The 13877-nt window shown below is 36.0% G+C and overlaps 1 protein-coding gene across 5 annotated transcripts in view; it reads left to right on the top strand.

Annotated features, from left to right (window-relative positions):
• SEC24B (SEC24 homolog B, COPII coat complex component) overlaps positions 1–13877 on the top strand; it is a 99037-nt gene that overhangs the window by 56176 nt on the left and 28984 nt on the right. For 3 of the 5 annotated variants that reach the window (XR_007151515.1, XM_047855613.1, XM_047855611.1), the window contains 3 exons: positions 1283–1363; positions 4916–5139; positions 12525–12709. Coding sequence is in view for 4 of the 5 variants with exons in the window: in XM_047855613.1 (XP_047711569.1) it covers positions 1283–1363; positions 4916–5139; positions 12525–12709 (490 nt within the window). In the remaining variant the exon portion in view is untranslated. The remainder of the gene's footprint in view (positions 1–1282; positions 1364–4915; positions 5140–12524; positions 12710–13877) is intronic. The other 2 variants (XM_047855612.1, XM_047855614.1) reach the window with 1 other exon arrangement.

Below are 13877 nucleotides of genomic sequence, written 5' to 3'. Positions count from 1 at the left end.
GATGTATATTCTTGGTTTTTTGGTCATAGATTCATGGGTCCTATAAGCGTGGGTTTATTTCTGAGCTCTCTACCCAGTTGCATACATCCGTGTGTCTGTTTTTGTGCCAATACCGTACTATTTTTATCAGTATAGCTTTGTAATATATCTTGAAACCTGGGATTGTGATACCTCCAGGCCTGTTCTTCTTTCTTAATATTGTTTTGGCTATTTGATGTCTTCTGTGGTTCCATAGATATTTTCAGATTGTTCTAGTTCTGTGAAAAATGCCATTGGTATTTTGAAAGGGATTGCACTGAATATTGCTTTGGGTACTGGTGTATTTTTTAATGTTTTACTTTCAAACTTTTCAAAACGACCTTATATATCAGCATTCTTTTTTAGTTGTATATTTACAAACACAAAGAACAAAAGGAAGAGCCATCATTTCCCATTCTTAATTAAGAATGACATATATGCATCCATTTTCTATTTATCACAAAGCATTTAGTAAACATTAGTATCTTCTACCTATTACTTATTTTATAGCCCTTATATTTTCTCAGTTCATATTCACCATCTCATTTAAGCCTCACAGGAACATTAAGAAGCACACATGTAGGGCATTTTTAAAATTGTTCCCATTTTGCAGAAGAGAGTATTAGTACTGGCGATTGTCACTTACCCTAAGTTATATAGCAAGTAAAGAACAGAGTCTAAGTAACTTCAGTTAGAGCCCAAGATCTCTAATGCAAGAGAGGGACCATGTGAATTTTCAGTTTTATTCATCAGTATATACTCTTGCATATCGCCCTACGATAACTGTAGGCTCAGAATATTTATTGAGTGGATGAATGAAATAAATATATTGTTTATTTTATCCATGTGACCTATCACTAAGTCTCATAAATTGCCACTGATGGTTCCTGTTAATCTCACAGATTTTTATTCTCCAATCTGGAGATATATAAACTAAGGCATAGAAATGCTTGGTAACATGTGAGGTAACAACCAAGCCATAGACTCCTCTTCTAAGAGGTTCCATACAGCTGTGCTGCCTTATAAAAGTCATTAAAATTGATTAAATTTTGTTCCACTTGTCAGCTCCATATTCTCCCCACTCTTGTTAACATAAGTTTATATATGATTTTTAAATGTCATGAAACATCAGTCACTTTTAGTGTTTACTAGACTCAGGAATTTTCCTAGTTCGGCAAAACATCCTTTTCAACATTGCCAAAGGCTGCTTGCTCTAAGATACATTGTCCCGTTAAACTTAGTAGATGTTTTGGTTTCCTTTCAGGTGTTGACAGCTCTTCTACCACAAGCAGTGCTTCTCCAGTGCCCAACAGTTACGACGCCCTGGAAGGAGGCAGCTACCCAGGTAGTTTGTTTTGTGCTTATTTGATGCTTACTGGAAACATTACTGACCATCAGTTGTTTCCAGACATCAACATATATTACACATAATTAGCGGGCTATGTTTTTACCAGAACAAAGAGACATTTTCTCATACTCTCAGCCTTAATTTAGTAGTTTTAATGGTCCTATAACAACTACAAGTGTTGTTTCTGGGAGGCCTAAGAAAATTTATTATTTTATTTTTGTTATGCTCTTTATCTTTTTCCTCTTTCTAAAAGACTTTTAATACTTTAAGTATTAAAGTATTAAATGCTAAGTAACTTTTAATACTAAGTAATTTTCCTCTTCCCTTTTTTATGCTAATAACTTCTTAAGTAAATTTTATATTTCTGTTCTCATGCTTAGGTCCTTGAATTCCTTCCAACTAGCCTCTGAATATAAATAGTCTTTGACTCTTTACTCCCCCTATGGCTCCTGGCTGCCTCCACCAGGTAAATAGATTAACCACTTGGGGCTAGATTTTGGAGGCATTACTTTTAACCATATCTAGAAATAACTTTGGTCATTACAAAGGAATAGGAGTGGTGGATGGTTTTTAAAAAAATGCAAGCTTAGGTTTTATAATTATTAGTCATTTCATTATAATGTCTTGTATTGTGAAATTCCTTTTCTGTCTGTCTCTTACATCACATCTGACTTCTCTCTTTCTCACTTTTTCTAATGATTTGAAACATTAGGACTAACAGGACAAGTAATTTTGCTCTTTTCTTTACTTCTTACCACTTTGGTAATAATCCAAGATGGAGCTTAATTTAAGTTGGAGCACGCTGGACTTAACATACTATCTTGCTATCACTATCCTACAGATTGGTAGAAAACTTTCATCTTCTCAGCTTAATATAGAGTTCCTTTTTAGTATTTCAAGAATACTCCAGTAAGCTACTCGGTCTTTTGTGAGTAGGGATTTTTTTTTCCCTAGGCATGCACATGTGTCTAAGAAATTATGGACCATTCCAAAAACATTCACCATTATCAAAATATTTTAAAAGACTAAATTTGCTCACTATAAGGCGAATACTATATGTAGGATCACTATATTGTATACTTGAAACTAATATAACACTGTATACTAACTATACTGGAATTTTTTTTAACTTTCTATTTAAAAAAAATTTTAAGATGAGTATATAATATTTCATAAGCTTCAAATTAACCTAAAAAAGTTAACCTGATTATGAAATGCCAAATGTGGTTTAATAAAAGGTCATGGCCTTGGAGTTTGCTTTGTCTGTCTATATTCATTTCCTCAACAATTTTTTTTTTTAATTTTAATGTTTATTTTGAGAGAGAGAGCGTGTGCAAATGCGGGGAGAGGCAGAGAGAAAGGTGAGACAGAATCCCAAGCAGGCTCCGTACTGTCAGCACAGAGCCTGACTCAGGACTTGATCCTACAAACCATGAGATCATGACCTGATCTCTGAGCCGCCCAGGGCTGACTGAGCCACTGGCTGAGCCAGTGACTGAGCCACCCAGGCACCCCTTTTATTAACCAGTCTTAATCTTATTATGAACTGTGCTTTGACACTAAGTGGGTGAATTTGGGCAAGTTTTCTAGCTGTTTATACTGCACCAAAATTAAAGATGTGAACATTTGTAAGAAAATGTATTGAAAATACTATGTGTCAGATACTAGGATAGATCTTAGTACTATAGAAATATATAGTTTTAACTGCTCCCTTTCCTAAAGAAGAGGAGAAGTCTTAGACCTCCATGTTTAGGAATCCAGTTTTTTATTTCTTAGGCTGATGACTGTTACCATGTTAAGAGACCGTTCTACTTATATTCCCTGGGAGGAAGGATAAGCAGGACATGACACTACATAAATGCTCTTGTTCTATTAAGAAATCTGGGAGGTTACCAGAAAGCCAGTAAGCCAGCCCTTGCATCATTAGCACAAGACGATAGAAGAATATCTAGGAACATATCTTCAAAATGCGAGCCAAGAGATATTGTCAGTAGAAAGATAAGAGTCTTCAAGAATCTTCAAAGAAAAAATATTATTAAATCACATGCTTTTAAGAGCATATTTTTTGCAGAGTCTGGTTGCTGGTGAAGAATGGAATTTTTATAGGAAAAAATAGAGTAAAATTCATGTATACTATATAGATTTTACTTTAAAATAAGACTAACCGTATAGCAGCATGTTAATAATGGTATGTGTAGTAGAGTAATTTTTAGGGTGTCTTGTTATTTTTGTCTTTGATGATTAAATTTTCTGCAGTTTTTTCTCAGTGTGACTCAAATTTTAGTTTTTGTTTTGAATTTAAATAAAGGAAGAACATTTATTCACTAAATTTTATTTGGCATCTATTATATACCAAACATTGTTTTAGGAGCTGGACACTATTCTGTACATTGTCTTTCATACTTGTACAGTTTGCTTCTGCAAATAATACAGACTTCTAAGGGATTATGGAAATATCTACCCTTTCTATGGACTTTTTAAATAATGGCAGGGTCAAATAAAAGAGTGGTTGATGCACTTTTTATTGCTTTGTTCTTTTTTCTGCTTCTTAGCCCCAATTCCTGCTGAGAGAGTAAAAGTAAAAATAATTGTATCATAATTTTTCATTTATAGTATAGTACATTTATATATTTTATATGATATATAGTATATTTTATATTTGTATAAATATGAAGGTCATACTGTTAGAAATACCAACTGAAGCATTTGTCCGTGAAATGATAGGAAATACGGGGTTTTCTTCTTAATACTTCTGTAAAAAAAAAAAAATAGGGTGTAAACACTATATTGTATACTTGAAACTAATTTAAAAAACACTTTTCTGGGGCGCCTGGGTGGCTCAGTCGGTTAAGCATCCGACTTCGGCTCAGGTCATGATCTCGCGGTCCGTGAGTTCAAGCCCTGTGTCAGGCTCTGTGCTGACGGGTCAGAGCCTGGAGCCTGTTTCAGATTCTGTGTCTCCCTCTCTCTCTGACCCTCCCCCGTTCATGCTCTGTCTCTCTTGGTCTCAAAAATAAACGTTAAAAAAAAAAAAATTAAACACACTTTTCTAATGAATGCAAAAAAAAAAAAAAACCCAGGATGAGAACACATGAAATAAGATTAGCAAACCACTGGCAACTATTAAAGCTGAGTGAAGAGGTACAGGGTTCATAATTCTGTTCTATTTCTGTGGATATTTGCAATTTCTCAAAATAAAAAGTTTTAAAAGGCAGGGGTTGGGTGGGTGCCTGGGTGGCTCATTCAGTTAAGCATCCGACTTTGGCTCCAGTCATGATCTCGCAGTTCACAAGTTCAAGCCCCACATCAGGCTCTGTGCTGACAGCTCAGAGCCTGGAGCCTGCTTCAGATTCTGTGTCTCCCTCTTTCTCTCTGCCCCTCCCCCACTCACGCTCTGTCTCTCTCTCTCTCAAAAATAAATAAAAACATTAAAAAAAATTTTTTTTAGTTTAAAAAAGGGAAATGCCAAAGATTATAGCTTGCCCAAGGAGCCAAGTCTTTATAGAATCCTGATTTGCAGTGCTAACATAATGTTTTTCCCTCTGTTAGATATGCTTTCTTCATCAGCAAGCAGTCCTGCTCCTGATCCTGCTCCTGAACCTGACCCTGCTCCAGCTTCAGCTCCTACTGCTCCTCAGCCTTCAAAAATGGCTAAGCCATTTGGGTATGGCTATCCAACTCTTCAGCCTGGTTATCAGAATGCTACAGCACCACTTAATTCTGGAGTACCTCCCAGTAGCCCAGTGTATTCTGGATTCCAGCAGTATGCTCAAGTATGTATAAACTTGACATTGCATTTCTGGTGTGCGTGGGTGGCTGAGTCAGCTAAGCATCTGAGTCCTGATTTCAGCTCAGGTCATGATCTCACAGTTCATGGGATCCAGTTTCACGTTGGGTTTTGCACTGACAGCTCAGAGCCTGCTTCGGATTCTCTTTCTCTCTCTCTCTCTCTCTCTCAAAATAAACAAACATTTTTAAAAAAGACATTGCATTTCTAAAATCATGAAACTTACCAATTCTAACAAATACCTGGTGATTCAGATGGATCATAGGTGCAAATACTGATAAGCCTAGATCAAATATACATAGAATTTGGTTCTAGTTTTGTGTGTGTGTTTGTGTTTGTGTGTACATAGATAGAGATAAAAGGAAATATAAATACCAGATTTTTAAAGAGATTATATCTGGATCAGGATATTAGCTATGATTTTTCTGGCCCTCGTGGTACTTCCATTTTTTAGAGTCTTGCAATGTGCTGGTAATGATTTTATAATAAAGAAAGTAAGTGTTAAGTTTTTTTAAATTCTGTATTACCAAGCTGGCTTTTTCCTCAAAAAAAAAAAAAAAAAAATGACGTGGTATAAATGTGATTTGGAAGTTTGGTTCCAATTCTTAGATTAAAGAAATCTTGGGCTGCCTGGGTGTCTCAGTCGATTAAGCGTTCTACTTAGTTCAGGTCATGATCTTGCGATTTGTGGGTTCGAGCCTCACAAAGGGCTCTGTGCTGATATCTCAGAGCCTGAAGCCAGCTTTGGATTTGGATTGTGTGTCTCCCTCTCTCTCTGCCCCTCCCCTGCTCATGCTCCCTCTCTATCTCAAAAATAAACATTAAAAAAAAAAATCTTCATAACATGACACATAACTGGTGACAGCCTCCATATACATAAATGCTAATCACTAGTTATGTTTATTATTAAGTACTGCTGTGACCCATTCTGATATGACCTTTTTGGAGACACCTCTTAAATGCCATATCAATTTAATAATACAGAATAGTAAGTATCTTACATTTATATTTATTAAGAAAGTAAAATATAAGCTAACAACTGAAATGGCAAAAGCATTCTACTTATAATGAAAAAACTGCTCATAGTAGACTAATCTTAGAGAAATTTCATCTTATGGTCCACTAAGAATAAAAATTAGAGGGAGGGGCACCTGGGTGGCTCTGTCGGTTGAGCATCCGACTCTTGATTTCAGCTCGGGCCATGATCCCAGGGTCACGGGACCAAGCCCTGCGTGTTAGCTCCTTGCTGAGCATGGAGCCTGCTTAAGATTCTCTCCCTCCCTCCCCCCACCTCCTCCCCCCACCTCTTCCCCCTCCCTCCTCCCCCTCCCCCTCCCTCCCTCCCTCTCTCTCTCTCAAAAACCAAAATTTAAAAAAATAGAGGAAATAGGACAATCATGTTTCTGGAATTTAATCTTAGCATTAAGGCACAAAAGGAATAAAGATACTGGGAGAGGCACTGAAGAAATGTGGTTAGTTGGTACACATTTTTCTGCCTTCTATTCTGTTAGAGTTTCTTTATGACTCTAATGTTATATGAAACACTTTTTAAATCATTATTTTCTGACTCTTGTGCTTTAGACAGATTGCTTTTGGGGGTCATAATATATAATGTGTTTATACATTTTAATGAGACGAAAACCAAGTTCAAAGAAAGGATCTGGTTCTTAGAGGAAGTTTTAGGCACAGAAAAAAAAATTGTAGTGGTATTCCACAGTGACAAAGGAAAAGGTTCTTTGACCAAATCTGGCCTCCTGCCCATTTCTGCAAATAAACTTTATTGGAATAGAGCCACAATCATTCTTTTATGTATTATCTATGACAATTTTGCACCACAGTGGTAGAGTTGAATAGTTGCAAAAGAGATATGCATCTCTTAAAGGTTTTAAATATTTACTACCTGACTCTCTACAGAAAAAGTTTGCTGACCCTTGACATAGAGAATGGACAGTATTCTTTTCCCATTTTATTTAGGAGGTTATTTTGGAAGTGAAGAGATTGTCCTTGGAATAAAAGTGAAAATTAATATTTATTATACTAGATTTTTAAAAATAACTTCGTTCTATTCTGTGACCCCAGTCCTTTTTATACTCTAGTTCCAGTGCAAGGATCACAGGAGTTTGAATGAAGGGGACAGAGGCAGACTAAAAAGTAACTTGGGTGGCTCAGGTTGGGCATCCGACTTGATTTCAGGTCAGGTCACGATCTCACAGTTTGTGGGGTCCCTGTGTCAAGCTCTGCGTCAGGCTCTGCACTGACAGTCAGGCTCTGCACAGTACGGAGCCTGCGTGAGATTCTCTCTCTCTCTCCGTCTCTGCCCCTCTCCACATGCACGCACACGCTCTCTCTCTCAAAAATAAATAAACATTGTAAATAAAAAATAAAAAGTAACTTGGATTATTAAATCATGGGGGAAATGAGCATCACAAAGCCACAGCTTTAGACTGTATACTGTTAGAAATCATTCACTCCTACCTTTCATTTTTTAAAACTTTTTATTGAACTATAATCTATATTACATTTATGTACAGGTATATAAATCAACATCATACAGTTTGATACATTTCAACAAATTGAACACACGTAACCAACAGCCAGTGTCCTTTCTCATGCCTTTTCTAGTCACTAACCCTCAAGCTAGAGTTGGCAACTGTCTTGACTTGTAATACTACACATTAGTTTTGCCTCCTTTTGTTCTTAACATGAGTAGTATCATAACTGTGTATACTCTTGCTGTGAGTCTTTGGCCCAACATTTTGCTTTCTGTGTGCTTGTTCTCATTGTTCATTCTCATTGTTCTCGTTGTACAGCACTCTGTTTTGTGAATATACTTGTTTATGTACTTGTTCTATTGTCGATGGGCATCAGGGTAAATTTCCAGTTTGGGGCTATCATGAATAGTGCTGTTGTGAATATTTCCGTTCATGTCTTTTACACAAATGTATGTATCTAGGAGTGAAATTGCTGGGTCATGGAGTACCCAAACGTTCAACCGTTAATGCCAAACAGTTTTCCAAAGCAGATGTTCCAATTTATACCTCCCATTAGCAGTTTATGAGAGTTCCAGTTACTGCACATTCTTGTGAACACTTGGAATTTTGACTTTTTTGTAGTAATTACCTTCCTTTCATTATTTAAGTGAAGAAATTGAGACTCAGATAAGCGAAATCATCTAAGACCAGACTTAGTCCTGAGAATACAAGTCTTTGCAGTTCAGAATTAAGCATTTTTTTTTCTCTCTTTAACTGGTAGGGACTTGTGCAGAAAACCAAAGTCAGATTTGATATATGAATCTAAGGAAGAATACAAAGCAGCAATTAAATTTTGTTTAATGTGAATTTAAAATAGGTTTTCAGACCCTAGTGTTTCTGGGCCAATGAACAGTAATGATTTAAATGCACAGTTAGGACGTACATTTAAATTCTTACCTATCTGCTAAAAAAAGATTATACATTTTAATCTAAGGTTAACATTATCAAGCTAATAAATAATAAAAGAAGCCATTTATTTTTAAAGTCCTACTTAGGGGGCGCCTGGGTGGCTCAGTCGGTTAAGCATCCGACTTTGGCTCAAGTTATGATCTCACAGTTTGTGAGTTCAAGTCCTGCTTCGGGCTCTGTGCGGTCAATTCAGAGCCTGGAGCTTGCTTCGGATTCTGTATCTCCCTCTCTCTGCCTCTCCCCCTCTCACTCTCTGTCTTTCAAAAAGATGAATAAATGGTAAAAAAAAAAAAAAAAAAAAAATTAAAGTCCTACTTAGGATAAGAATATCTTTTTTTTTTTTTTTTTAACATTTATTTATTTTTGAGACAGAGAGAGAGCATGAACAGGGGAGGGTCAGAGAAAGAGGGAGACACAGAATCTGAAACAGGCTCCAGGCTCTGAGCTGTCAGCACAGAGCCTGATGCGGGGCTCAAACCCACGGACTGCAAGATCATGACCTGAGCCGAAGTCGGGCGCTTAACTGACTGAGCCACCCAGGCGCCCCAGGATAAGAATATCTTACTTTAGCTTTAAGCAACCCTTTATAATGAAATTGAAATGCCATTAAATGTTGTACTTAGTATTAGCCAGTGGTAGGGTTCTAAATTTTTAAGGGTTTTTTTTTTTTTTTTTGCATTTATTAATTTGAGATGACCCTTATTAAGAAATGGGAAACCTCAGTAGTTGGCCTTTGAGGAAGAAAAAAAAAATTAAAATTTGTTTTTCAGCCCTGAAATATGATGTTTGAAAATGAAAATAAGAGTTAGATAAGTATTTTAATGAATATATGAAAAACCAGATATAATGTTATATAGTGCTTTTTTTTTTTTTTAGTCAAAAGCTTTTTTTTTTTTAAGTTTCTATTTTAATCACGACAAGTGCACTCCTTAATCCCCATCACCTATTTCATGCATCCCCTCACCCTCATCCCCTCTAATAACCATCAGTTTGTTCTCTATAGTTAAGAATCTGTTGTTTGGTTTGCCTTTCTCTCTTATTTTTCCCCCTTTGCTCATTTGTTTTGTTCCTTAAATTCCACATATGAATGAAGTCATATGGTACTTGTCTTTCTCTGAATGACTTATTTCACTTAGCATCCATGGACACTTGGACTGTTTCCATATCTTGGCTAATGTAAATAATGTATTTAGGACTTTTTTTTTTTTTTTAACCTCCCCCCTGAAAAAAAAAGACATGATCAACTGTAGAAAAGTGCAGATAAGCACAAAGAGGAAAATAAATACCAAACAATATTCCCACTATCAAGATGTAAACAGCAACACTTGGAGTCTGTCCTTCCAAGTTTCTTGCTATGCATTTTGGGGGAAAAGCTAGGAAAGAAACTGGACATCTAATGGCTTTTTTAAACAAACAAAAGAAGTTGATAAGTAGGGATATTGTTTTACAAACTTTTTGTTCTTTTCATAGCAAAAGACAAAACCTTTCTATATATCCTTCCTCTGGTAGCTGCATAGTGTTTTATAATCAACCAATTTGCTATTGTTGGGCTTAATTGTTAAAGTCAACTTTTATATGCACACACACCTTAATGCATCTGTCTCGTTTTCTTAGATGAAATTTCTTCAGGTGGAATTACTGAATCAAAGCACCTAATTTTATAAGACTTTAAAATTTCCACTTATGCATTCAATAAAAACTTACTGAGTTCCTACTGTGTGACAGCACTACTTTAGGCACTGAAGATTCAAGAGGAGCTAAGTAAACAAAACGAAGTTCTTGCTGTCAGAAATTTGTTGGGAGGGGTAGGTTCCCTGGGACAGTAAATAAGTAAATCAATAAATTAATGAGATAATTTCAAATAGTCACAAGTGTTGTGAAGTAAGACAAGTTGAAGAAATTGCTAGGGTTGGGGATATAGGATAGATAGGAAATCCCTCACTGTAGAAATTATGTTTGAAATACCATTTTAATGACAAATACCAGGCATGGAAAAATCTGGGGGTAGAGCATTTCAGGCTGAGGAAGCATACATGCAAAGACTTAAGGCAGGAGCAACTGTGATGTGTTGCAAGAATAAAGTCTCGGTATGGCTGGAACTCAGCAATAGGAATAAGATCAGAGAGCTAGGGAAGGACTATCATCGGAAGCTTGGATTTTATCCCAAGTACAGAGGGGAGACAGTGGAGATTTTATGTAATGGAGTGATATCCGATTTACATTATTTAGAGAATCATTTTGGCTACTGTGTGAAGAACAGATTATGGATGGAAGTATTTGAAAAGACAAAAATGGAAACAGAGACAAATGGAAGCTTTGCGACAATCACAGAAATGTAGGACTATGCTTTGTTCTAAGGTGGTATCAGTAGAGGTAATGAATAGTGGATGGATAAAAGTTGACTTATTGGTGAACTGATTATGATAAGTGAAAGAAAGGAAGACACCAAGGATAACTTAGGTTTTTGGCAGAGCAACTGGGTATAGGGTAGTGCTTTTACTTTGATGATGAAGAGAGACAACAGGTCTAGGAGTGAGAATCGAGTTGGCCATGTTAAGTTAAAATGCCTGATAGACATTTAAGTGTAGATATCCAGTAGGCAGTAAAAGTGTATATCACTGCCCATTCTTCTATATTACAAAGTCCACCAAGAATTATTTTTTATAAGCAAAGATTTTTTTATAACTATTAGTCATTTATGTTTCTTTACTGAAATTCCAGTTCATATTATTTCACCATTATTCAGGTCTTCTGGTTTGTAAAAGCTATCTATAATAAGTATAATAACCTTTTGGCTAATACACATTGTAATTTTTCCTTCTAGCTCGACATTTGCATTTAATTTTAGTGGGTTTTTTTTGACATTGAAGGAATGTCTAAATTTTAAATAGTGATTTTTAACTTTTGTTTGTGTCCTTTAGAAGATCTTTTCAGCCTTCAGGTTAGGAAATATTCCAGCTATAAATTGTTTTAGTTCTTTGGTTGTTTCAATTTTGCATCTTTAATCTATTTAAGGTTTTATTTTGGCTCATACTGTAAACAATAAATCTCATCCCCCTCCCCACCTCTGTAAATGGTTAGCTCTGAGTTCACTATCATGTATTAAATAATCTATCTTTTTTTCACTGGCAAAAAATTGGGTAGTTTGAGCATTAAAATAAATAATAACTGTAATTCAGTCACTTGGAGTTGATAGAAAGCCATGCATTCATAATAATACTAAATATAACAAAGGTAACAGAAAAAATAAGCAAAGCAAAACAGCATTGTACATTTTTATGGCATCAACTCATTATTCCAAAAATTGATCATTGAAAAACCTTGCAAACATAAGCATGTATGTATTCATTATGCCTTTCTGTATTCACAGAAACCAGATTTTTAATGTTGAAAAACATTGTTGCTGAAAATTTTGTTATGAGGTTTAACTGTACTAATACTGTAACTGTACTGTTAGTTACAGTAACTGTAACTAGTAATTAGTACAGTAACTGTACTAATACTGTTTTTTCAGTATTTTGTTTTGAGGTTTTTTTCAAGAATGCTTTAAATTGAGCTACCCTTTTAAATCATTCTGTTACCAAGCCAGGCTTAATGTTTATTTTGAGAGAGAGAGAGAGAGAGAAGCAGGAACAGGGGAGGGGCAGAGAAAGGGAGAGAGAGAATCCTAAGCAGCTCCCACGATGTCAGCACAGAACCTGACACAGGGCTCAAACTCATGAACCCATGAGATCATGACCTGGGCGGAAATCAGGAGTGAGACACTTAACCAACTGAGCCACCCAGGCACACTGCCTCCCCTTTGTTTATGTTTATTAAATTCTTATATTTTCTCACTTACTCTGAATGTTAAAATCCTGTAATAGAATACATTGTATTCAATTTGATTTTATTGTTGTTTTGTTTATTTTGTTTTGAATTGTGTTTTTAGCAGTATCCTGGTATGAACCAGCTGTCCTCCAGTCTGGGAGGACTGAGTCTTCAAAGTTCTCCACAACCAGAAAGTCTGAGACCTGTAAACCTCACCCAGGAGAGGAATATTTTACCCATGACTCCTGTTTGGGCTCCTGTACCTAACTTGAATTTAGACCTCAAAAAATTAAACTGTAGCCCAGAGTAAGTATTTATTTTTATGATCTTTAGTAAGTAATACACTTTGTCAGAAATGTTGTTTGAGTTTCAAAACTAGTAAAAGTGATAGGATATTAATTCCTTGACTGGAAGTTTTGTTAATCCAGACTTTTGTATTTTAGTTTGTATAGAAGTTCTAGGTCCTGTTCATGCCTCCATCTCTGTCTCCATTCAGTCCTATTCCCTGTCACCTAATGTGAGGGAATTTTTTTTCTATTTGAGTGAAGGGTTTCAGGAACCCAGATTTAACTATATTTTTCTTAAATTTCTTTTTCCTTACTTTTCACCAGGAGTAACTTCTGATGTCTCTTAAAATAAGGTGGAATCTTTAAAAATGTATACCCTTCAATCTTTGCTTGAAAAGGATGCAGACTTCACATATATAATCCCAAGAACAGGTTTAGGTAAATGGTTTCTCTCTGAGTTTTCTTTGCCTACTCAGCATAGAATGCAAAGACCATTATCCCCAGGCTTAAGATTTCCTTTTTTGAGTTTTCCTCACCTCATGGAGAAGTTTCACTGACAGTTTGCATCTGGCGGCCACCAAGCCCTGGTGTATCCTCTGGGTAGGTGAGCTCTGTCACTCACATTACAGTACCTTCAAAACTACGAGTTCTGTTCTTGTTTGCTTTCAGTACTTCTTCCTCCTAAGAATAGGATATTTCTCTGCACCTAGATGCTTTGTAGAAAACATCTTTCTGCTCCTGAAATCGCTCCTTCATAAAGTAAACTCTGATTCACAGAAAAATGTTGTCTTCTTCCTTGCATTAGAATTAGTGTTCTTTTTTACAGCCAGTATTTTCCTTTATTAAGGCAGTGATGTTCTACCTTTTTTAAAAAACCGTAAGCTTCTCTTTTTTTTCAACCAAAATTTTGTAGAGAATTCCAATACAGGAAACAGAAAATAGAGCCGCTCCGAAGATTCCCCCTCTTCTCCTACCCACTGCCACCAATCCCCCATCGGTGCCTAAGGCAGCATCAAGATCATTGTCATAAAAATGTGTAATCACTGATTCTAGGATAAAAACAGCTGCCTATTCCTGTGAATATAAGTTGCTATCAGGTCGTAAGTATGTGGATTTTGGCCTTGTATTATAGAAGATTAGGCATCCCCTAAGTAGGTGAATGTGGTCTATGTATATGTATGAAGAGA

Source organism: Prionailurus viverrinus, chromosome B1 (genome assembly GCF_022837055.1).
Source record: "Prionailurus viverrinus isolate Anna chromosome B1, UM_Priviv_1.0, whole genome shotgun sequence".
In the NCBI taxonomy this organism is placed as follows: domain Eukaryota; kingdom Metazoa; phylum Chordata; class Mammalia; order Carnivora; family Felidae; genus Prionailurus; species Prionailurus viverrinus.
The sequence above is the reverse complement of the archived record's forward strand: the minus strand, read 5'-3'. Positions and strand labels throughout refer to the sequence as shown.